Here is a 25,713-nt window from a genome sequence, read left to right on the forward strand (position 1 = left end):
TCTACTCCTCCCAGCACCTTCACATTCACTGCGAAACCTATCAAGGACCAGACAGTGAGTACGAAATACCGATAAGCCCAGAAGGTTTGTTTTTTTTATAGCCACACTTAATCTTACCATGATGCTCATCTTCAAGATTTGCTGCGAAAGTTCCAACCGAGTGTGCGGCATGTTTTCACACGTAAAATAGAGCTGCGGCTGAACGGTCGAAGTATCACTCCGGGAGTAAAACCGCACCAATTATCAACCATGTCGGCTGCATTATTTCTGCTTGTCATGCTGATTGTGTACGGTGTGACGCAAGCCTACCGAAAACGACGCCAGCTGCATCGAATAGCGACGCACTTCAGCTACGCAGAACCGCACTGGCTGCTCGGTAATGTGATGGAATATCCGGCGAACGACATACCCGGCATCTTCGAGACGATGGTCAAGCTGCACGAGCAGTACGGGCAGGACCTCTTCAACTGGGGCCTGCTGAACGACCACATGATCATCGTCAGCAGTGCGACCAACGTCGAAAAGGTGGTCATGGCGAAGAAGACCGAAAAATCCTCCGTGTATAACTTCATCGAGCTATGGCTAGGGCAGGGCCTGCTCATCTCGAGCGGCGAGAAGTGGTTCCATCGGCGGAAAATTATCACGCCCACGTTCCACTTCAAGATACTGGAAAGTTTCGTGAGCGTGTTCAACCAGGAGGCGGAGATACTGATCGAGAAGTTACGCCAGCACGCCAACACTGGACGGGAGTTTGACATCTACGAGCCGATCTCGCTGTACGCGCTGGACAGCATCTGCGTAACGTCCATGGGGGTTGAGATCGACGCGCAACGCCATCCGGAGAACCAGTACGTGCGTGATGTGAAGCGCATGAGTGAACTGATACTGCTAAGAATTTTTCACGTGCTGTCTTCCTTCCCAAAAACCTACTGGTACACGATGCCGAATGCTTGGGAGCAGCGGAAGTTGATACGGCGACTCCATGCCTTCACCGACTCTGTGATTCAAAAGCGTCGTCAACAGTTGGTGGAGAAAGAGTACAGTGTTGCTGAGGTTCAACAAGCGCGGGAGGACGAAAGCCTCTACACTAAGCGTAAGGAAACGTTGCTGGATCTGCTGTTAAACGTCAGAGTTGACGGTAATGCTCTAAGTGATCTGGACATACGTGAAGAGGTAGATACCTTCATGTTTGAGGGGCATGACACAACTACCTCCGGAATAGCGTTCACCTTCTATCAACTTGCCAAACATCCGGAGATCCAGGAGAAGCTCTATCAAGAGATCCAAGATGTACTTGGGGCGGATTTCCGCACTGTTCCCCTCACGTACAGCACGCTCCAGAACTTCCCCTATCTGGACATGGTGGTGAAGGAGTCGCTACGTCTACTTCCGCCCGTTTCATTCATCGGTCGTCGACTGGTCGAGGACATCGAGATGAATGGCGTTACGATTCCGGCCGGAACTGACTTCACCATCCCCATCTACGTTATTCACCGGAACCCGGCCATCTACCCCGACCCGGAACGTTTCGATCCGGAGCGCTTTTCCGACGAGAGCACACAGCGCCGCGGTCCGTACGACTACATCCCGTTCAGCGTCGGTTCGCGGAATTGCATCGGCCAGCGATATGCGCTGTTGGAGATGAAGGTATCCATCGTACGTATGGTTTCCTTCTACCGCATATTGCCCGGTGACACCATGCACGAGATCCGTCTCAAGACGGACCTGGTACTGCGACCGGACAAAACAATCCCTATAAAGCTCGTAGCGCGTCCCTGATGCACGAATTGAGTAAATAAAAGCTTCATGCCGAAGAGGTGGTTAACCTGGCCGTACCGATTGCGCTATTCACGGTGGTTGGGGTTCTTTTCTCTGTAAACAAAATGAATATGCAATGAAGTTGACGTAAAGAAATGGGGATTTGCGAGATGCTCTACATTGCTTACGTTGAAGCTCAGTAATAGATTTTTTTCCCCTTTAGCGCGCTTTAAACTCGCAATTCACATCGTGTAGACATTACCGGCACCGTTGATAGGTACTTCAATAAACGGTATGAAGTGGCAAGAATGCGCCACACTATTAACCGTGGTCTGATGATACGCTTGATAAAGAAGATGAGGAGATACGTCGCCATCTCTCTCGCGCTCGATATCTCCCCTCACTTCTACAACTACAAGACTTTTACCATCGTGAAGGGTGAGTTTGTAATTACAAGCAAATAGGCAGGATATCGTGTCTATGGCAAGATCTTCCCGCTGCTACACACAAGACAAAACAAAAAGCATCTTCTACCAACCACTTACCTCATCTGTCGGTTAAACACCGTCGGCGGCACATTGGTACCTCCGTAGACAGCCGCCATGTTGGGATCCCGGTGGTCCGGATGAAAGTGTGCGTGCGGCTGTTGATGGCTGGTCAGCGAATCGTACTGCTGGTTGAGTGCTGCCGAGGTGATGTAGGTGTCTAGCGGTGAGTTGTTGTTATCATAGCCGCCGCCACCGGTGCCGCCGCCGCCGAAATGAATCAAACTTTGCCCACCGTACAGGTGTAGCGACTCCGGCGGACTGATTGATTGCGGTTTGCTGCTCTGGAAGAACGATACACGCACCTTCGAGCGCTCTACTCTGTGGTTGCGGGTTGCGTGAGGTGAGGGGGAAGAAATAGAGAATGGAAAGATAGCTTAGCTAAAGGGTTGTGAATTGTTGCGCTACGAGGTACAGCGATGTCTACAAGCAGCGGGTGGTCCACGGTTTGACTTGTCAATTTGCATTTGACAGTTGTGCAATTCGACAATATTCTACGATTGGGATCTTTATGAAGAATTCGTAACCAGCTACTTGCCAACACGCACTTACGTCTAATATAGCAACCAAGAAAGAGACACTCCTTGTACTGAAAATATTTCCGAGTCCTCTTCAAATGCCTTCCAAATCCACTCGATACTACTTCATCACCTCAAGCACGTTACAGTAATAATCCAATGACTTGGAGTCTAATGTCTAAACAGTGTCTCTCTGTTTGCGTTGGCGACGTCTCTGCGCGTTTGCCAGTTACCCACTGTCAAGGTGGTTTATTTGTGCTTGATACTGTCCTTGACACCACTCGAACATCGTGTCGCCGAGCTATCTCACCTGACTCACATTGACAGCTCCATCCAAGCATGCAAATTGCTTTGCAACTTCTTAAAGTACCGCTCCCTGTCTAGTGTGGCTACTAATCCACGCGGTTTTGAACACAGCTGAACCCTAGCACACCTTGGCGCTGAGGTAAACCTAGCCCAGAGCAATATCTTGCTACGTTGCACAACAGGTTTATCTCCAGAACGATCGTTTTTAACATATTTGGCTATAACAGCACGGTGAACAAAACAAAGCCCAACACACCGCACACTCCAGTCGGACTCTTTCCACTGACGTTTTCAAGTTGTCAAAACACACAGGAGCGATTTAAAGTTGCATCACTTTCGAGAGAGAGAGAGAGAGAGAGGTAGTTTAACGCACAAACTGCTGAAAGTCTGCAACACCCTATCGCCACCACTGGCAGGCAAATAATGAAAGCCGCACAAAATCGGCACCGCTTATGGTAATGCGCGCGCCACACAGCGCTCCTCAAGGCGAAAGGCCCGTGTCGGATGTTTGCTGTTGGAAGATGATACAATCCCTGGTGGGACTCGCCGGCGATCGTTGCATCGCTACAGAATGGGAGGGAAAGCGGTTGGTCGTGATGGGAACAGAACCCAACCAAACTAACCCGGTTGACCCCGGGTTGGTCAACTGTTTGCCCGGGGTTGATGTCATCGCTAATGCTCCCACCCACCGCACTCGGACAAGCGTACCGATGGCGTGAAGGAGAAGCGCACACGATCCAGAGCTAACCGGCGTGACAATCGGGAGCACTATCTGTGGCAAGAAAATATTTACAAAAAAAAACCCCCCCACTACTCCCTAGTGTCACACCGGGAATGGGAATGCCATAACCCCCATTGGCGGCACAACCCGTCCGTTGACAAACAGCACGCAACAATTCTTGTGGGATAATTCGAATGCCCGGTTGTGGCCGTCAAGGCAATAAAATCGATACCAATACACTTTGAAGCGCTCCTGCAACCGCGGCGCTGGGTGACGAACCGATGCGCAACTACATGGTTGACCCGGTTGATCCGGGCGAGAATCTTGATGGCACGCCGACCGGGGTCTGAGTGAGATCAACGACATGGAATTTGATTGCGTCACCGTCCCGGTGACAGGCGGGGCCCATTTTATAACTGAAAATCTGTGCTCGGCACTCGGGGGTGCAATACGCACATGTGGTTTCCGTGATCCCCCCGTATTTCGGGGGGGTTCGCTGTCGATTGAAAAGTTGTTCCCAACAAGGCTAGAAAGTTGTCGTTGAAAACAAAACGCACACCAATCGATTTAAGAAAAAATAAATCGTTCAGCAGGGAAGAAAAACTTTGCAAACGAAAGGAACAAAACAATCAAACAAACCCTGCAGAGTTCCAAGCGAAAGAGAAAAAAAAAGGGAATGAATTATGGACAAGTTGGTAGGATGACCTCGCAATGACAGCTAATCAATCGTGCACCGAAATGCTGCAGGGGTTTTCACAAACCAATGCAAAAGAGCAACAGCTGCTCGGTGATCTTTATGTTGCTGCAGCAAAATAAAACAACCAACAATACTTCAACAGGACGCCAGATGGTTTTGGAAGCATCTATTCAACAGCTTATAGACATTTCAGCTTGCTTCCCCCTTTATCTGGGTTTGTTTTTAATTTACGATAAATGACTTAAAACCTTTTTTTTTTATTTTTAAATTACCATCAGTCAATTGGAGTACCGCGCTCTGTTTTCTGGAACGGTTTAATTAAACCGACATCTTCAACCGGGCCAAATCGATATCTTAATGTGCTTGCACACACCCCAAGCATGCAAGCGCACGTACACGAACACAAGACGAACTGTTTCGCCCCGTCATAAGCAGTAAAAACTTATCGATGGTTTATGTGTGCCCGGTGGCCGGCACCGCCAGCCCCGGTACCAGCCCGCTTACTGATGCTAAGGTCAGACAAATTACGTCATCCTTTACCAGCGCGTACTGCACCGGTGAGCGAAACAGTCGGAAAGTGGGGAAGGGAGTCGTACTGGGGGACTCTTTCTTGTTTGCCGATTTTCGTTCTTCCCACCAAACTCGAGCACTCGGCCAAACACACACGGGAGGTGAAAGTTTTCATTGCAACACTAACCGTACCGAGTGTGGGCTGGGGTGTGCGAGTTTTGTTCGTTACTCCAAGCACAGCAAGAGCTACACTTTGAGATTTTGCTTATTTATCTAGCAGGTTGTTTGGGTTTTGTGCTCCGCAAAAAAGAGTTTCACCATTTCGCATGCTGCAATAGATTGTTCGCGCATCGCAGAACGGTTGAATCAATTCATAGTTCAAGTAAACTCGCAAACGCACATAAATCTCATTAATGTGTGGTGCTGCTGTTACCCGGTCCCGGCATCCACATTTCGCAGAGCGACAATGGTTTGTTGCAAATGATGCTAAAAATATTCTGGCACGACTGGCACGTTTGTAATGATTTGTGATGCCTGCTAATCGTGATTCGCTCCGAGACTGCATTAAATAACAAACAATTGAAACTATTGAAGGGTGGAAATTGAGGACAGCGGTGGTAACTCCAAACCAAGTTACGTTCTTCGCATTTTAAATGAATTGTTGCGGTATGGACTGACTGAAACGCTTCATTTCTTCAACATAAATTTTTGGAGGTAAAATATTACAATAATATTTCAGGCATCTCTTTTACATATCTTTTCTGTAGCATGATCTCAAAAAGCTTTTAAAGCACAATCTTGGTTTTCGAAATTGTTTGTTAAGTGCTTATCAATGAAAAACGCTTAAAACGCTTGATAGTTACAGTGTTTCAACAACCTTTTCCTAAAGTGGTACAATTAAAATCGAGCAAAACTCAACTACAGCGGTAAGTACAACACGTATAAGCTAGAAATATTGAAAATCGAATTGAAAATGATTTTGACAATTCAGCATTTACTAAGTGCGATAAAAAACGAGTAACAAATTTTCAAAATATCGAACAACCCCGTTTTGCGTATCGCACATGCATTTCTCCTCTCCGGTGCGTCTAGTGTCAAACGTAGACTTACTGGCGACAAACCCTGCGTGACCCACTAACACAATGGCCGCTTGGTTGACACAGTAATGGTGACCGTGCCAGTTGAACTGGCGACTCGCACGAACAGCCCGCGCGCACAGGCAAATATTGTACATTGCGTTTGTTTAATTCGATTACACCTAAACGAATGCCCGAATGCACTTAGTCCGGCAAATCAGGGAACGTAAATCAATAAAATTGTTTGAGAGTGAAAAGCATTATTAAGAGCAAAAAAAAAGTTGATAGTTGTATGCCAACCAATACACCATCACGCTACCAATTAGATCATCTCTCTTCTTGCAAACATTGTCGCAAGGAAATGGATACTCCACCACATGATATCATCCGTGCGCACCCAGGCGCGCGGCCCAGGGGCGAGCAATAATTTTGGACAATTTTTTTGTTTGTGTTTACGGGGCAGACTAATTGGACGTACACACGGAAATGGATAAGAAAGGGGTCCCTTGCGTACTATTACTACGTGCCGTTTGTTTGATCACCATCAGCTAAATCAGTGGCCCTCACCGGTGGGAGGGGCGCAAAAAAAGGGGGTGGTAAACGCACTACCCAGGGAATCGATAAACGTGGAACTTGTGAGGAGTTGAGTGCCGTTGCACGCCCCTAGTGCTTTGTGAAACACTGTTGCATCGCTGTGTGGTTAGAATAACTATTGAAGTGAATGGGACAAGCTCGAATATCGACGACACAGGTGACGTTTTAAGAATTAATCGTTGTAATTACGTCAATGTACATCCATACTAGGCAGTTGCCCATAGTTTGAGGACCTAAAACTGACACACTAAATGCTTACTTCATACACTTTATGGAAAGAAACAGTTAGATGTAATGTCTACAATATCTCAAGCCACACGAAACACCTCACGGGAAAGAACACCAAGAACCGCAATCGCTGCAGTTGTAACTACAATATCTTGTAACGTCTAAACAATTCGGAATAATGCGTCGTCGAATGCCACACAAACAACCAATAACAACAGGTGTATGTTGATTGCTGTCACAAACATCATCAAATCCACAAAACCCAAACCTGTACCTGCTTAACTTCAAGCGTTAACGCACGAAGACGTCCGTCCAGAAGTTGGGAACTTTGCGCAAACAAACAAACAAACAGCACACTTGTTTCGCACAGCCGCACCGGGAAGTTGGTATTTTGACGTCCGTGTGGTGTGCGCTGGAACTCGCAACTATTTCACAAATTGACCGGATTCCGTGCGAGTTTCGGCGAGCGACGAGTGGACACTGCAACAATGTCGACACGAACGCGGAACCCGCGTACGGGGGTAGGGGGAGTTGTTTTCAACTTTACAAAGTTCGCATCCAGCATGATCTCATCGGAAGCGATGAGGTTCCCTCCCAAAGTACAAACACACACAAACACACACAATTGCCATCGCCGCTCAATATATCTCTCTATTTCTCTTTCTGGTCCATTTTTGATTATGCTTTTCCTGGTGTGTGAGTGATATGGTCAGGATGGGAAAAAAGGGGAACAATAACGACAGGAGAAAAAAAAGAACACTACAGGCAGCATACCGCAACAAAGCAACCAGAACGGAAGCTGACGTCAAAAACAGTGAGCACCCGCCTCAAACTTCAATATGGGAGCCGCATGTACACACGCTTCCAGCCGGTCGTTTCCTTCCCCCTGAAACGCAACCCTGGTCGGCACATGCCATAATTCCCTATCAACTTCCCTCGATTACGTAATGACAACAACACACCAAACCAGCCGGCCATAGCAACCGAAACGGGTGAGTGCGGATGGCGGACGGACGACGGGGCAAACCGAAGGGGGGGTCTATATATGTGTGCGGAGGTTTACGATCTGTCTACACCCCGAAAAACTTCCAATATTGCTTCACACGGCAAACGGGCAACGGCGCTCGACCCCGATGGGAGTGGTGCAGAGTAGCGGCACCCACCAGACACTCACGGTGCCGTCCCCGATCAACATTCGAATCGGTCCGATAACGAGCTAATCAAAACCGAATAAAACGCACTACTTTGTTTTAAGGATGTTCACGATCAAACCGCACGCATCGTGGTGTTTTCGTTGGCAGGGTGTCGGCCATGAGCGATTGGGTGCTGCGGTGAGTGTATATTAATGAGTTAATCTTTAACTGGGAGCAATGAAGACTTTATGTCCGATCTCTGTCCGAACCGATCACACGCATCAACACAAAGTACGCGTCGGGTAGGTTTACTTAACCGGATCGAATACTACGACCACAACTGCAGCTATTGCAGGCATTTTCCTTTGCATTGCATCAACCGGACTGTAGTGTAATTAATTTATTGCTTCGTATCAAACTTCCAATAATTAAGAGCACCCTCCCCCCCGTATGCTTCTGCGTATATAAAACTTCAACATAATGTTTACGTGAAGCGGAATTTGGAAATACATCCGAAAACAGCGGTTCTGATCGTCCAAAGCCGAGCATAGAGTTTCGCGCCTGATGATATGCATTTGGAGTGGTCTGGGCGCTTACGCCTTATTGGTACTGGGGGGGGGGGGGGGGGGGGCGCGCATCTATTTATAAGCATCGACGTCAACTTTGCTGCTCGTTTGTGGCCGTGTGTGTGTTTTGTGTTTTTCTTTTCATTTCCTCCGATACCGTTTAATTTTGCAAAAACGAATGACCGGTACCGCGGGAGGGTGAATTCTCCATTAAAAAAAAGAAAAACACCATCTAGAAGAAACCGCCGCCAGGTCATAAAAAAAAAATCATTGCCGGAACAGTGCTCCACATCTTTGCCTCCGGGAGACTATTTTTGCATATTTCAAGCTGAATGTTTGTAGGGGTAGCCAACAGCACATATTCGTGCCGATGGAACGCGAATGTTTAATGCCATTATCAGGACAGGACAGCGCACCCAGCATGCTAACGTAATCATTTCCTTGGACACGGATGTGTGTGTGTGTGTTTGTTTAATAAGCAACAAGCTGCTTGTAATTAGTGGCTGTGACACACTGCATCACGTGTCCAGCTCCAGCAGAGCAGAGTTTTATTACTTCGCAGAATAGAGATGACATTATCCGGTGGTTCTAGTGTGTGTTTGACTACCAGATGGCGTAAGTAGCGAAACGATCGTGCACAAAACAAGACTGTTAAGTCCGAGAGAGTAGGAGGGGGTGTAAAACCAGTCAGGATCAGCAGAATTGTTAAGCTCATCGCATCGCTTAATAAACGCTTCTTAATCGCTTTTTTACGGATCTTTCCACGTGAATTAAACCAGATGCCTTTTCGCACATTTCTTAGACAAACTATTGCGGCTGAAAGTTGTGCAAACACACCGAGATGACGTAAGGAAGCTAAAGCACAGCATAAACGTAACGTCTTGCAACTATTTCTCAAATCTCCCAGATCCGCGGCTGGAACGATCGAGGATGCTGCAATCCGGTGTAACATCCCTATCCATTTTCTTCCTTCCGATAGCTTCAGATCACCTCTCCACAACGCAACGCCCGTTTTCCCTTTCAGCTATCCTTCCAGCGGGCCACACGCCAGATAACATCACCGGCCTTCGGTTTGAACTGCGCAGTTACAGCCAAACTTCAAGCGTGCCGCTACGCGTTTGCTAATCCGAACCGGTGCCGGGAGGAAAATCGACACACATTTTCAAGCGATTTCCCCCTCCCCCCCACCAGCCAAACAAACAAACAAAGCGAGTTTTCCCCGCAGTTTTGCACAGCCGGCATATTGCAGGGTTCGCGCAATCCAGCTCTAGTATTGCGCAGTTGGATGGAATAAAATGCGCCATTTCTACCATTCCACCTGGTCCCTGCAATATGTGGTGTGGTGCTGTGTGTATGCGCCGTCTTGGAACAGGAACTCACGAAACGATGCGATTGCACGAGGTAGGAAGAGGGGGCTAGCGAGGTGGAAGATTTTCATTAGACGCACGTGCCGTTACCCCGTCGCTAACGTGTCCCGGCAAAAGGGGGGGGAAGAAAGGGTTGGCAAGGGTCGGGGGGGGAGAATGTGGCGCGGAGAGAGTTTGTGCATTCTGTTAATACCACCCTGCTAACCGTGTGCGCATCCCGCTTAACTGTCCTGTGCCGCGCCGGGTGCCCATGAAGAGGGCCGTTTCGATGGAATGGTTTTAAAAATAGTTTAATCTCAAAACCGTTTCTCCGTGTGGTCGCGCTGCTCGCTCATAATCACACCATGGTGTTCATTAGCATTAGCCCAATGCGGAGGAAGAGAGAGATAGAGAGAGAGTGAAGAGTAATATTGAAATCCATCTTGAGAATATCATTTTTCCAACGGTTTCAGCGAGTGAAGGCGAAGTTAATCTGCTGAATCGGCATGGATTACTCAGCAAGAAATGACACCTTAAATGTCATTATCAACGTCTGCCAACAGTGCCAAAATAAGATAAGACTTGCATTATTTCACTACCACAGTGACCGGCAGCTTAGCTTATAATATTTAAAATTATAGATATCAACTTGCAAAAACGCTTAAATACAGCTTATTCAGCTACTCATGAACATCTTGAGTGGCATTGTAAACCACAGTTTTGACAGTTAAAAATGCTCTTTTTTATTTACGGCACAGAAAAGTATTAATGTACAGATACATGCTGAGAGTTTACGCTTTCTAACTTACAGTATTATCTGCCCTAAACAATAGTATTCTATTGACGTATCGCATAAGACTTTAATCGTACTTTGTAAACGCAGATATCAATGAAAAACTTAAAAATAATTCCGGATTAAGATAACATTTGTGAGCAAATGTCATAAACAGCTTGGAGAATATCGTTTCGGGAAAAAATTGCTGCATCTTAAATGTCAATCTCTTGCATCGATGTAAACAACTGCAAGCCTTATGTATCCAAAGGATTCCCGAGGTAGAGACCACAACCTCAGCACTCATTTTCTTAGCGCTACCTTTGTTATCGCTACATGCGCAAAAGTTTGATAGCGAAGATTTTCCCATACCGAACCCCCAAAAATCAATGGCCCATGCTGCTTTTGTGCATTGTGCGGATGATAAGATTAGCAAAACTGGTGCGAACAAAGAACATCATGAAATCACTGCTTGTCAGTCGCATGAATACCCTGTAAGTGAACACGCGACCGTTCATCCGTACCGGGTGAACGATAATGAAGCAAAACTAAGCTAAAACGCCAACGCCGGAATACAAAATTGGTGTTTCCGCTTGCTTGCTGACAAATAGAAACAAGACGATTCCATTTCAACCACATCCTGCTGGTTCAAACGAAGGACACAAGCGAGTGGTAGTAGACCCGATTATAATGAAGGGCCAAAAGGGACAAGGATTTCCATTCGTCCAAATCGTCCTTAAAAAGACGCACGGAGCGCGGAAAAGCACAATCGTGCAAATCAACCCACCCATCTCGCACCCCGGAATGGTAGTAATTTTGCAGCCCGTATGACATCTCGCCTTTCGCACACACGCAAAAATGCACCAAATGAGGGGTGCAGGGACCAAGCGCTGCAAAGCGTTGCACCTTATTCCCAAGTTGTTTTTTTTTTGTTCATCCCTTCAACCCGATCCGGTGAGAACCGGTGAAGGGGAAAATAAGAAAATGTTGTAGCGTTACTTTGTGGTGTGTGCGTTCAACGCCGAACCCAGGGATGCAGTAGCTGAGGGGTAAATTTGTGGAAGTGTTTGTGTGGTTCGGTGTTTGTTTCCGAGTGCCCACAACGAGGGGCTTGCACTGCTGTTCACGCCAATTTGGTTTTGCGTTGTTTGACCTTGACGCGCGCGGTTGTGGAAACGGCGTCGAGCTGTCGGGACTTTGGGACGTTTGTTGCTAACGAGCCCTGCTGCGGTTCACAAGCCCTGGTAGGCAGGCGTTTAGGCGCTGGTTTGGCGTTGGTACGCGTGTTCCCGCAGCCTTGCCTTTGCAAGCGTCCATGTGGAACGCAGTGTTCTTACGCTGCGGTTTGGATGAGAAAAAAAAGACGTAGCCGACGTTGCGGTACGGTCCGCTGGACAGAGAAGATTCCTAAAAAGAAGGGAATCAAGACATAGGTGCCCGGGGCCGCGCTGGCGTTCATACTCGTTGCCCACCGTACGTGCCAGAGCCAGACGATAACATCGCGGGCAGTGCATAAGCACAGGCGTACTATAGGCGTATCGTGAGAGGCCAACGCTGAGTGACTGATCCCAGCCCGATAAACGCTGTTCACTTTTCGCTCGGGGGTGGTTTATCATCCATGTCTACCCAGCAACATGAACCTGCAATGGTACGATAGCGTTAATCCCAATTAACAATCTTATTGCTTTACAAGAACAAACCACTTCAAAACAAATGTCCGCCATAAAGCGCTCCGTTTAGCTGAGCGCTCGAAAGGAACCCAAAGGCAACTCTCAAACTGCAACAAGCGATATCGCTGAGGACGCAAAGTTCCCACACGAAACTTGCGGACGACAGGCGGTCTAGGAATAGTTTTCCAGTTTAACCATCCTTCCTTGAACACACACACACGCACTCACACAGATTTATATACCCCGAATGTACGAAACTGGGCAAGGTGAGGTCACTCCTCTGCAGCAAGATTTATGGCGCCAATTAGCGAATTCCTGCGGGGATATATCCTTTCCGTGTGTCATCTCATTTGATGTGTTGATTGTGTTGACTGCCATAACACTGCACCGTTCCCCGACCGAACAGTGGTTGTGGCGTTGTTTGGAAAATATTATACGACGACAAACAATTTAATTTTGTTCCCAAATAGATCGAACTCACTGCGCAACAACTGTGTTAGATACACCTGTAGTTCTGCGTCGGGTGTTGTGTGATAAATATCTGGATATATTAGAGGCTGTTCACACCGCTTATTTTGTTGTTTGTTTTAACACCTTTACACAACCGTACAGCACACACAGTCGCGCTCACAATGCACGCACACTAGAAAGGGCATCCATTTCTTTTTTTTTTTTTTTGACTGCGATGTGGAGGAGAAAAGTGTGGCTGATTGAAGAGATGGCTGGGGATGAGATGCGGCTGATCGTTCGCAGCACACGGCGTTTGACCGCCGGAAACAATGAGGGAGGGCGCTAAAAGGGCAATGAACACAACCGTAACGGGCTGGGTGTTTTAGATATGCTGGCGCACGGATGGCTCTGTAAGTTTGCTTTTTTTGAGAGAGGGGGGAGGCCGAGATACCAATCTAGGCTAGAATTCCTATTTCGGGAGGGCCCTGTGAGGGTTATACTGCCATGAGTGTGCTTCGCGTTGCACCCGGAACGATACCGTTTTTTTCTCGTCTTTCTCTCTTACACACCGTCTAATTTACAGCACACAACACACACCACCACACATAATGCACATACACACACACACGCACAAGCGACAAGCGCTGATCCGCTTGTATATACCAATTTCCTTTCCGATACGCCAAAAAGTCAGTCGTCGAGATGACATACGGCAACTTAACCTACAAAACTGAAGAAAAAACAACCGGAGACGGATGAAGCGCAGCTTTGGAAGGCACTATTACTACCCAGGGCGCTTTTGGGTGGGTGAACCGTTACTGCCAACCATCACCACACAGGAGGACTTCGTCCAAGCCTGCACATTGGCACCAAAAAGGAAAACCCCCGCCAGAGTTCCCGGCGATGCGTCGGGGCGTCGGTTTCTGCGGACAGCAAACCAAGAGCAAGAAATATACCCCGTTGTCCAAAGGCGTAAAGCCGTACCCCGTACGTACCCCAACAGTACTGAAGGAACCGTTTGGTATCCGGTGTTGCCAGGGCTGCGTCACACACGCCAGACAGAGGTTTGCACACCGACCGTAACGTGCGGACACAAACGTTCACACCGCTAACCGTACGAGCGCGAGCTGGAGCGCTGAGCAGAGGATGCACGTCGTCACGATATTCCGCTAGATTTGATTGTGTTTTCGTTCGGTTTCGACCCTTTCGACACGGCCACACAACACAGTGAACCCATCCAACGGAATCAGTTAGGCGCCCTCCACACTCTCACTGCGGACCGAAGCAACCAGCGCATTTGCCGGTGTATGTGTGTGTACACCGGGTAGGTACGAGTGTGTGCAAACATCTTAACAACACACACCACCGCACACCGCAGCACGCATTAAAAAGCAACACTCAATTTCATGAGCATGGACTAACGCATCAGAGCGACAAAGTGAGCATGATACGCATGACTCTATCGGTCAACTGTAGCCCAACAATCCCAGTAAACATTTCGGTGAGTGCCCGCTACTGCTCTCTTCCATCCAGTCTGTTCTTTCTCACTCTGCCTTTCATTGGCATACTACGGCGCTCACGCTCGGGAACTCACTGGAAGTTGACTGATTCGTTCCAGCTGGTGTACGTTTATCAACACCGCCCCATTAGCAGTAACAGTTTCCACAGGCAACAGTCGCTCGATTAATTGATTATGTCATTTATGGCGGTGGTGAACCGAAAAGTATCCCGAACACTTCTAATTCGACCCATACTGAGCATCCGCATGTCGTACATTAACGGACATTTTGAATTCCTTTTCAAGCCCGATTTAAAGTTGCAACAAGCAGAGATTTACGCAATTGGCAAAAACTCGCAGTCATTTGATTTTCATTAACAACTTCGACGGAAGTCTTTTTGGCTCTGAGGTTTTTAGAACTCAATAACATTTTGAGAACGTGTTTTCGGTTTTTTTTTTTAATAATTCTCCCCCTTATTTACAGTCATTTCCCGATTTACGCGACACTCGAGCTACGCGAATTTAAGATACACGAATCGCAACATTTTAACAGTTCTTGTAATTTTGTATGTGGAATTGAATTTTTTATTTGTCAAAGTTAGAATTCTCTTTAAAATACGATTTTTTTTTTATATTTATTTCATTAATTATGGTAAAAATTTACTCTAGCTGTCGAAGTAAACGTAAAAATATCGATTATTAATGTGCTTCGTAACGTAAAAAGAAGAAATCGATCACTGAATACTAAATATAAACGATATTATAAAGGGAATTCGAGTTAAGCGAATTTCGCTGGCACGCATTATTTGCGTAACTCGGGAAAAGATTGTACTATCAATCTTTCTTAGTATTTTATTTATTTAAATTTTCTACGAGGTTTTTATAAAATTCGAAACTTTGCCATTAACCTTTGATCGCCCTATATCAGATATTCCAATAAAGAGTGTTTCCAAATCACGAGGAAAAACATTCTAGTGCCTTTGTTTGCTGCACACATATTCGTTTGTTTTAAGCCAGCCCACCATTGCATGGCGCCCCGGTCGAAAAAGAATTGGTCAAATTTTAAAACAAACGCTCACCAACACCAAAACACCTTCGATCAATCTCCACACACCAATGTCACTCACTGGAAGTGGATGCAACAGACTCAATGCGCTTGCTCCATTCCGGCAATGCTTTGTGAGCGTAAAGGGATTGGAATATTTACGACCAAAAGGAAAGAGAGAGAGCGAGAGAGATTCTGCACTCACTCTCGCGTGGAGCGTGGGTACAGATTCGCTGTTGCAGGCGCTTCCCGAAGTTGCTCCGAAACGCCGTAGGTGCGTTGGCGGTAGCACCACACGCTAGCTTCTGTTGACCATGAACGGACCGGGAGGGACGCACCCGTAATCTAATACAGCGGATGTGTAGTAATGGATGCAATGTGAAAAACCATCCCGCCTCGTGCAATAGGTCACCATGAGCAAGGTTAGACATCTGTTGTCAATTACGGGAATTTTATTTATTCAGCTCTTTTCATAAGCAAACCTCGAACGTACGAGAGAATGTGAAACGATTTCACGAATGCCAGCATTGGTTTCAAGGTTGCAGATATTTCTAGCATTTCTCAAGCAAAATAACGCAACAGAGAGTCTCAAGGAGAAAGTGGTGCTGGATGGGATCATCAACGTGTAGACATTAACCACAGAAGTCAAAAGCGTGAAGTCACTTTGAAGCACCGACAATCAAAGACGCTTACGAAGGACATCGCACAGGACATGTCCATGTCCTTGCCGTTGGGGCAGAGTTGTCATCCGCTCAATGTTAGCCAATCGATACAAAACCCCCAAAGCCCTTCTTTATAGCATAATTAAACTCGCCGAGCCGTAATCAAGGCAACATGCAGGACACTAAATGATGAAATAATGATTAAATTGTACGACCCCCCAGGGGAGTGGAGACGTTAAAGTTCATCTCTCCCAAACGGCGCAGACGGCACGAGCACACATGATTGATGAGCTGGAAAGTATGTGGATCAATTTCGTGTGACAGTTCTCTGAAGCTGTCCGGCATATGATCCCCTACCAGTGCACACATTATTTTGTGACGTTCGACACTTGAATGCTCAGGATGGCGTGGGGAAATCAAAGAATGTCAGCAAACAATGTTTGTTTTTTCTCCCCTCTTTCCGTACGTCAGATAGAATTACTCACACGGATTGTTTAACGCTGAAAAGCGAGCATCGATCAAGCATGCAAAAACCAGAATCCGTCCCTATCGACATCAGCTCACCCCAAACACAATGTGCTGCGGAGCGACCTCATATCTTCACTCTAGATTCTAGTTCTCCACCCGTACGAACACACCCGCAGCCTGTCTCGGTGCTGCTCGTAATTGGTTAAAATTCGCCGCAAGATGGCGCACCGTTGCCAGGGCCCACACGCACTGTGGCGATCATCTCCACCTGATCCGCACAGCACCTCACATCCCGTACGTCCGTACGCGGAGCCTTTCTTTTTGACGAGTTAGTTACGTCGCGCATGATATCGTCTCGCATTTGCTCGCGGATCCGCCCTACCGGCGGTGCCTCTGCCTGTCGTCAGCACGGCCCGGTTTGTCCCGTTTTGCAAAAGATTCAACATAATTGCATGGTTCCGGTCCAATAGGCTAGAGTTATGTCAGCGTGTCGTGCAATTGTGTTGCCATTCAGCGAAAGGTTGATTATGCTGACATTCGTCCGGTTCGTCAACGCCAGACGCTGGAGCGACGGGTTTCGTACAGCGAAGCGCCGTGCGCGTATTATTTTTCTCGCTCCCCAGTTTGCTTTTCAGATGCGACCGTGCGTCCCTTCCATTATTCGTCGGGTGGGAAAGACCTCGTCTAAGAGTTATCCGCACATCGGTTGATATTTGAACATGATACGCATGGGAAGAACCCTTTACGCCCCACGTTGGCCAACACATCCGCGTGTTTGGGATATTATGCAGCTCGCACTTTCGCAATGTACTTACTCTTCCTGCAGCTCGATACCGCTGTCGTCGTGCGGTCCGGCCGTGCCCGTTCCACCGTCCAGCGGATGGTAGCCTCCGGAATACTGCGGATGGTACTGATGATGGTGGTGATGGTGATGCGGGTGGTGATGCGGATGGTGCATCCCGGCCAGCCCCGTCGCCGGATAGTGATGATGTGGACCACTGCCACCGCTGTACACGGTCGTGTGTCCTGCACCGGCCAGCACGGCCGGCGATTGAAAGAACTCCCGCTCGGCATGCTCCGGCAGCGGTGTTGGCGTCTCGAACACGAGCGTTTCCACCATCGAACCCTTGGACGAGCCGAACGATACTCTGCGAACGGAAAACGGAAGGTAAACGGCACATATAAACACGATCGTTAACTCGAAAAAACTGGAACAGATTTTATAGCGTTAGTCTTTATGGAGGTATTTTGCATGTTTCTTGCATGCTGTTGGTGCACTGACGGGTGTAGAAATGAACTTTTGCCCAACTGGAATTAACCCATAAATCAGATAAAGAAACAGACGAGTTTGCAGAACGCCCCGTAAACCCCTTTACCGATGATGTCATTACTCCGCCACAAGCAAACGATATGCATTATTATGGACGTTTATTATGGTACGTTTTACGAGTGCCCGATAGCATTGGGTTAGTGGCGCCGGTCTGCACCACGACAGGGACCATGGTTCCAATCCCATCCGGGACCGTTCAAGAACTCGCGAGATTGTTAGTGTTAACAATAAAAAAAAACTTTTTATAAACATCACAATGGTTAAGATTTGACAGTTGCAAACAACACAAGTACCTGATACTAGTATCGCAATGACTGTGTTTACAGGGTACGATTGAAGACTCTTGCGATACTCGAATGGAATATCTATCACTGAGAGTTTGTTTACCAAAGCTGAACGTTTCTCCATAATGGCGATCCCGTCTGTGTGCAGCTTGGAAAAATTTAAATGTATATCCGTTAAGGCAAAAAAGAGTTCAAGTATCGTTCATCTGTCAAAACCGGAAAGTTTTGATATGCTTGACAGATCAGTATTTTAACTAATAATACTGATCAGTACGAATTAATATCAAAATTTGAGTTGATATATTGGACGGAACTGCAGTTGTTTACATTGTAAACAAATTCTAACCTCTGAACCGGATTCAACATGGCGGTACTAGTGACAGATTAGGTCTGTTTACAGGAATTTTTCATATCTCGACATCTTTTCTCAATGTGTTGGTGTATTCGAGCAGAAAAGGTTACTCCAGTGTTGACGAATAACAAGAACTCCTCCCCTTCCCCGTTTCCCCATCCAGAGCTCCATTCTTCCCTTTCATATATTAATGCTACCGGGGAAAAGTTATACGCTTTTTTCCATTTTTGCTTTTAGTGTACACGAAATGGAGAAGAAAATCCACTAAACCGTCCCGACCACTGGTGGATGGCGTCAAATTATGAGCTCATAAAATCTCATCTTCACCGACGCTTCTCCCACAGGCGCTCTACACCCCTTCCTACATTCCATTTTTTTTCCTCAATCGCACCCTGTCGCGCTTACTCCAGAGGCCATGTTTAAACCAAAATAAATAAAAAAAAACACATACACACAACACCATTTCGTACACAATTTGCTAAATTTTACATTTATGATATTTTGATTTTCGCGACTGAATCCGTACCGGAATGTGGCGTCGCACCGGGGTGTGAGAACATTATCGCACGAGCCGAGGAATGTTGGTTGCGCTGCCGCGCCCCGTAAGAAAATGCCCCCGCGAAAAGCAAACCCCGGCCGGTTGGGTGCGGGGAAAAATGCGGCCTAACCCGGCCCCACCCGTCGCCACCAAGCGGCACGGGGCAGTACGCGCTGAACGTAGACGCGCAAGCACGGCCGGGGCCCTGGGCAAATGATGCTAAATTTATCTTTATTCAATTTCAGATCCAAAACCGTTTGAGGCCGGGCGGCATTCCGGTTGGAATTGGAATCGGTAGCGCGAAATGCAACGAAGATTTGGCGCGTGCCCCCCTCTCTTCCTTTTTTCTCTTTCCTCCCTCCGTTTCTCCTTCCCCTCGCCACGAGCAAAGGGAAACGGGTGTGAGTGAAAGTAACAGCAAAACAACAACATAAAAGCACAAATATTTCCACCGCCGAATGGAATGGTGGAATTTTCAAAACAAAAACAAAAAACCTCGTATTGACAGGTTGGGCAAAGGAAATAAAGCAAGGCAGTGTTTTATTTCTAAATATACGTGTAAACCCCGGTATGATACACTGCACATTACACCAGTAATTCAGCATTGTCGGTACTGTCGGCGGTGCGCCCGGTTGGATGTCTACCGTGCGTGTAAAATGCATTTGCCTGGACGGATGGATGGATGCAATAACACAACCCCGTACCGGCGAGATGTATTTTGTATCAAAACATGCAATCATTCTACTCTAGGTATTCAGCTGCTTCCTGCACGAATATGATTCATTTGGCAGACTGGCAGAGAAAACAGTGGTACTTCTTGCCTTCTTACCAAATCTAACATCGAAATGTTCAACTCAACTCACTTTTAATCGACGAAAACTCCTCACGAGAAGGATACAACCATAACCTCAACAAAACTCAGGGCACTTCTAGTGTAGTTTCTTACTAGGTAGGGTACTCTAGGTAGTTCATTTTACTTTCATGTGACTCCTCTGTCCATGTGGACGACCTAAAAGAACTTTACGGCCGGTGTCATTCTCATGACGTGACCAGCCCACCGGAACCTGGCGAGTCTAATCCGCTGTGCGACTGTCGTCATTGACTCCTCCATTGTCCTTCCACACATGCGGGGCAACAGAATTCTTCTGCGCATCTTTCTCTCGAACGTGGCTAAGACTTCAAGACTTTACGGGCTTGGTCGTCCGGTGTCATTCTCATGACGTGACCAGCCCACCGGAACCTGGCGAGTCTAATCCGCTGTGCGACTGTCGTCATTGACTCCTCCATTGTCCTTCCACACATGCGGGGCAACAGAATTCTTCTGCGCATCTTTCTCTCGAACGTGGCTAAGACTTCAAGACTTTACGGGCTTGGTCGTCCGGTGTCATTCTCATGACGTGACCAGCCCACCGGAACCTGGCGAGTCCAATCCGCTGTGCGACAGTCGTCATTAACTCCTCCATTGTCCTTCCACACATGCGGGGCCACAGAATTCTCTCGAACGTGCCTAAGAGGGTTTCGTCTGTTTTGGACAAAGTCAATGTCTCAGAAGCGTATGTGAGTACTGGAACGTGAATTCGTCGTGACAGGTGTTTCGAGTAGAGAAGTTACAGTCAGACTGTAGAAAAACTGTTATTGTCGGTGCTGACTTTTGACCCAAGATAGGTGAAATTTTGGACGACTTCGGAAGTACGATCACCTATCAAGCATCTGCCACGTAGGAGAGCCGTAAAAAATGATGTCTATGTCATCAGCGTATGCCAGGGTCTTTAGAGAATTTTGAGAGAAGAGTCATTCATATGAATCTCTAGTGAGGAGTCAATCAAATCAAGAATCAACTCTCAAGAGATCCATGACTCCTCAGACGTATATAAGACATCAAAAAGCCTGCATATCTGAATCCACGTGGAAATCGATAATCGACGCCCTACTGTGCAACTCTCAAGAGCTGGTAACTCATTCCAACTCGTTCCTAAATGTCACAGGGTACAATGTGCCTGACCCAAATCACAACCACAAAACCTCCCATTATAAATACTCTTCCCAAAACCATCGATCATGGACGATCGTATCACCGTGGTACCGTGTTGCCATCACCGATTGACGGTACGGCGCACGGGAAGTCATTTATGGGCAAATGATGCTAAAAATAACGCCCATCGAAATAACGCGTCGTCTGCGGAGAACTACTGGTGAATATCTTCCATTTATACATATAATCACCTAGACGTAGGTCAACCACCACCATCGCTGTGCCGTAAGCATCTTTCGCTCTTGCCACGCTGGAGGTAACAGCTGCCAATGGAGGAACGGTAAACACGCTTCCAGAAATCAATTGTATCCGGAGGTTTCGTTGCGGATGCTAGAAAATGCAGTAGACAACTCAAATACACGCGATGGTTCATAAACCCCCTTGTTCCCCTCGGGAACAGAGGCCATCCGATCGACTCGGCCAGTGTTGCCAAATTTGTTCGATCTTGCGATTTCACCAAAAATATTCCGGAGTGTGTCGCACGGTGCCGTGAAATGCATACCGGTTGACCCGTGCGTTCTTCATTCCAGCAAAGGAAAATTTGTTTTCCTGCCGTATGCTGACGAGCTGTAACAGTTGTTAATAGGGCTATTTTTGTATTTTTTTTGTAATGCGATGAATTGTGAGCGTGGGTATTTTTCTTTTTTCGTTTTTGTTTGTCTGTCAAAATCGTCGTCATCGGGCTGGAGCGTTGTTGAGCATCAACGAGCTCAGGAGAAGACAGAACTTTCTCCATCATTTGCGCCCCCGACATTGGCTAGCAAATAATGGTTCCCAGTACAGACGGGGGAAGTGAGGTTAGGATTTGTATAGGGGGGGGGGGGGGGCAAAGCATCATCGATCCGTTCCGATTTCGTGCAGCCTGTCTTTTCGGTGGAAACGCCAATGGTGAAGGCGAAGGTTGGGAAAAGCTCACAGTAACAACCACACAGACACACGCGGACGGAATTGGTTGCGGCAATAAGACCGTTCGATCTGTTCAAGCCCACTTTTCTTATTTTCTCACGACAGGCGCACCACCCAAAGAAACAAAAAAACAACTCGGCGATTCTCGTCTGGAGTAGCGCTGGCACAACGACACAGCCCTGTAAAAGTGGTGAATGGGAACCATCCCAAAATCGGTTCGAGAGAGTGTGAAAAGGAGGCAGGAAAATCTCGGTACGGGCATTAAAAAAAAAACGTTGTGAAACACCCACCAACCATAGCTGCCCGTCAGATTTGAACCGAACCGAAAGATGCAATAATCGGTGAAAAGCAGACAGAAACGTCGACCGGATTTTGATGGAGCGTGATGAGTTGGAGTAATGAAGGAGAGGGAAAGAAAACAAAGAGAGAGAGAGAAAGGTGCAATGTTCAACTAAACGACCCAAACAGCTCGACTCGATCGCTCATTGTGCGAGCAAGTTAATCGATCATCAATATCCGGCCCGCCATTATGATAACGGACACCATTACACTCCGTACACTCTGTGTGTATTTGCATGTGGTGGTGCTTCGTATATTCGGATACGGTAAAAACCAATAAGTTGGTTATTTGCTGCACCGCACAGACACGTAACAAGAGAATGAGTATTCGATCCCCTGATACGATGTATAAACGAAATTATAAAGGGAATTTGACTTAAGGAAAAAAAAGCTTTCTGGCTCACATAATTCGCGCAACTCGCAACGAAATCACTTTATGCAATTGAAAATTTAAAAAGTAAATAAATAAAATAAAATTTGCAAACTATTGGTTGGCAACACTGCCCTAAGGCAAGCAACAAAAAAAAATCATACTCTACAGAATGAACGATGACAACTCGGCAGTGCGGTTTCGGGCGGAATGATTCATCTAACGTGACAAAGGTGATGACAGCTCGGAAAAGGGTTAATTAAACATCCCGGGAGAATAATGGTTATTCTTCGGCAGTTGACAAGCACAAGATGAACGTCCGCAATTCTTTTATGTTTACAAAAACAAACAGATAAAAAAGTACACACACGCTCACCAACAACAACAAAAAAACAACAAAGCAAACAAACACCAAACAAACCATCCATCCCATTTGACATCATTTACTACGCCCAGCTGCCCCTACCGGGGCGGGCGGAAGGTGCAGAGATGGTTTAAAGTGCATCAATTGAATGAACGGTCATGTGGGCGGCAGTCTGATGCGCATCTGATGACATGATCGTTGCACCCGACGAAAAGATCTGCTAGAGACACCCCCTCCCGAGGGGTTTTTTTTTTGTTGATTTTGCCCATCCAAAACTAAAAGAAAAAAGCAAAAAGCAACATCACATTTCCCATCACATAACCTGACCGTCTGACACGCGGGACACATTGCAAGTATGATAATTGAAGCTAATCGGCACAACGTTCAATCTTGGTACGTGTACTGTCGGTCTATCGAGACATCGTTAAGTGTCACCGAACCCCCATTTAACCTGATGGACAACTCCGGACGTACGGTGCCCGCTATCACAATTATGCCCGCGTGTCTCAACTGCAGCCAACGCTCGGTGCTTTCTACCGGTGGGTCGCCAATATTATCTAGCCATGGAGAAGATCCCCATCAACAGCGGATCCAGATGGGGTATTCTTTCACGCCGCGTCGCGGGAAGATTGACGAACGTGAAGCGGTGGAGAGCAAAAAAGCAAACCCGAGCGAAGTCTGCAATTAAATCATACACCTCACCCTCTGCATGGCCACAGGCCCCGCAGGCTGCTCAAAACCCGTCCCAGGACATTCTAAGGCCCGCGCAGTGCCGCGGCGAAAGTGTGCGTCAGTTTTCCCAAACATCCCCACCGGACGATGTGGGGCGGTTCGCAACTCGGGCAATAATTTTCCACCAGCGAAAGTAGATCCAGCGTCTTCTCTCTAATTCCATCACGATACCTTTGCAACAGCGGCAACATCGTCATCGTTAAACAAACCGATCGCAAGCAGATCGGCGTTCCTCGCCCATCAAACGAGAGGAGTCCGGGCGAAGATCATGCGGTCGGTGAATGTGGCGCAGACAACCTCCACCACCCTGGTGGAGCTGGCAAGCTAAACGTCCAAACGGGCGGAAAAGCCCCATTACTGATGGTCGTGCAAAAGGTGAAGGTGTTTGTGATGTTTTTCTTTTTCTTCGTTGTTGTGAGGAGCCATTTTTTCACCTCTGGTATGCATTGCCTGCTGCTTGGGAACCGAGGCGCCATTTCCCACCGTCGCACGGCTAAGCTCTTCTGGGCGGTATGGACCAGCGGTAGGTGCACAACACACAACAATCGATCGATCGGAGCACAATTGCGCAGCAAACCCGTACACAAGCGAGATGGCAGGTTTCGAGAGCACTCGGTCCAATGTCCAACGGGGGGGGGGGGGGACCTGTATACCTTTACCCCATAATTTTCCCTGCCAGCTTTGTTTGCAAAATGCAAACTGCAATTGACTGCAGATGATGGGACAGATCGCGGTAGACGTCCACAAATTTGTTACAGTGTAGTTCTGCCAATATCCCGAGGTACTCCCCAGTTTGGAGAAGGAGATGAGCTAAAGATATCTAGCTAATACAGTCAAGTCTCTCTAACCTGCAGGCTGAAAGGACCACCTTTTTGTTGAAAGCACTTGGATGGTATACTATTAATGTAAGGCAACAGTCTTCAACCATGCTCTGTAAACGCAGTTGTTATTGACAAACCCCAAAACACGGTTAACTTAGAGAGTCTTTGGTGTACAAACATCATGCGCAGCCTAGAGAATGCCATGTCAGGGAGAATTTGCAGCCTTGAGAGACATAAAATGTATTGCAAATGAAGGAACTGTCAAAAATGTGCATCTTAGAGAGACTTCCTGTCTTTGACAGATGCTACCTTAGGGAGACTTGACCGTATTTCCATCCGGGACGTTCACAGAAATTCGGTCCCAAAACAATGTGTCAACAGGATGCAATGCGCGGTATTCTTAAATATTCGATTCAGTATGCAGATTGGACTACACGCGCTCCAAAATAAAATCACGGCCATCTTTCTAACAGCTATCACCGCCTACCGCCATGTTGTCGAGCGCTTCCCTCCATGACGGATCGTGTGCACAGTACAGCAAATCGACGAAGATGGAATACGAGAACTCTGGACGATACGCCAGCATTCCATATTTGAATATCCTCAGACATTAGGCAGTCATAAATTTATCGATAACCATAGCCGTTGGGACAATTTTTGACAGAAATCTTCGAGAGTTCCCAAACATGGTGCTCACCTTAAAGAGTCCGTGCGGAGTGCTCTAATTGGCCCAAAGACTAAGACGAATACATTTTTCATTTCGTGACACACACGACCCATTTGGGGGGCGGCCATTGTTTTTTGTTTTAATGAGCAACATTGTGTGCGGTGCCCGCTCGTATCTCGGGTGCAAGGTGCTGGGTGTACCGAAATGTATACACGCCGACGCACCACTGATGTCATCGCTAGATGGTGCCGAGGGGGGGTTTTTATTTCGTTCCTGCTACCAAATTAGCATATACGGCCAACGTTTCGCGCTCGTCTGTTTACACTCAGCAGCTGATTGAACGGTGAGGTTGAGAGGGTTTCTGAACCATTCCGCTTGTTTTTGATGGGGAACGATAACACATCCCGCACACACA

General features: G+C 47.2%; 2 protein-coding genes across 2 annotated transcripts in view; one reads left to right on the forward strand and one right to left on the reverse strand.

The window, feature by feature from the left end:
• Positions 1-25,713, reverse strand: part of LOC128714422 (uncharacterized) — a 41,450-nt gene that overhangs the window by 9,418 nt on the left and 6,319 nt on the right. Inside the window, exons 2-3 of the mRNA XM_053809300.1 lie at positions 17,379-17,711; positions 2,304-2,624 (exon numbers count right to left, since the gene is read on the reverse strand). Of these exons, the coding sequence (XP_053665275.1) occupies positions 2,304-2,624; positions 17,379-17,711 (654 nt within the window). The remainder of the gene's footprint in view (positions 1-2,303; positions 2,625-17,378; positions 17,712-25,713) is intronic.
• On the forward strand, positions 250-1,779 carry LOC128714433 (cytochrome P450 4d2-like). Its single transcript, XM_053809311.1, has one exon. The coding sequence runs from the start codon at positions 250-252 to the stop codon at positions 1,777-1,779; it is 1,530 nt and encodes a 509-aa protein (XP_053665286.1).

This window comes from Anopheles marshallii, chromosome X, assembly GCF_943734725.1.
Source record: "Anopheles marshallii chromosome X, idAnoMarsDA_429_01, whole genome shotgun sequence".
Classification (NCBI taxonomy): Eukaryota; Metazoa; Arthropoda; class Insecta; order Diptera; family Culicidae; genus Anopheles; species Anopheles marshallii.

What these genes read in the sequence shown, in the direction of transcription:
- LOC128714433 (XM_053809311.1), top strand. Translation starts at nt 250, where the DNA reads ATGTCGGCTGCATTATTTCTGCTTGTCATGCTGATTGTGTACGGTGTG.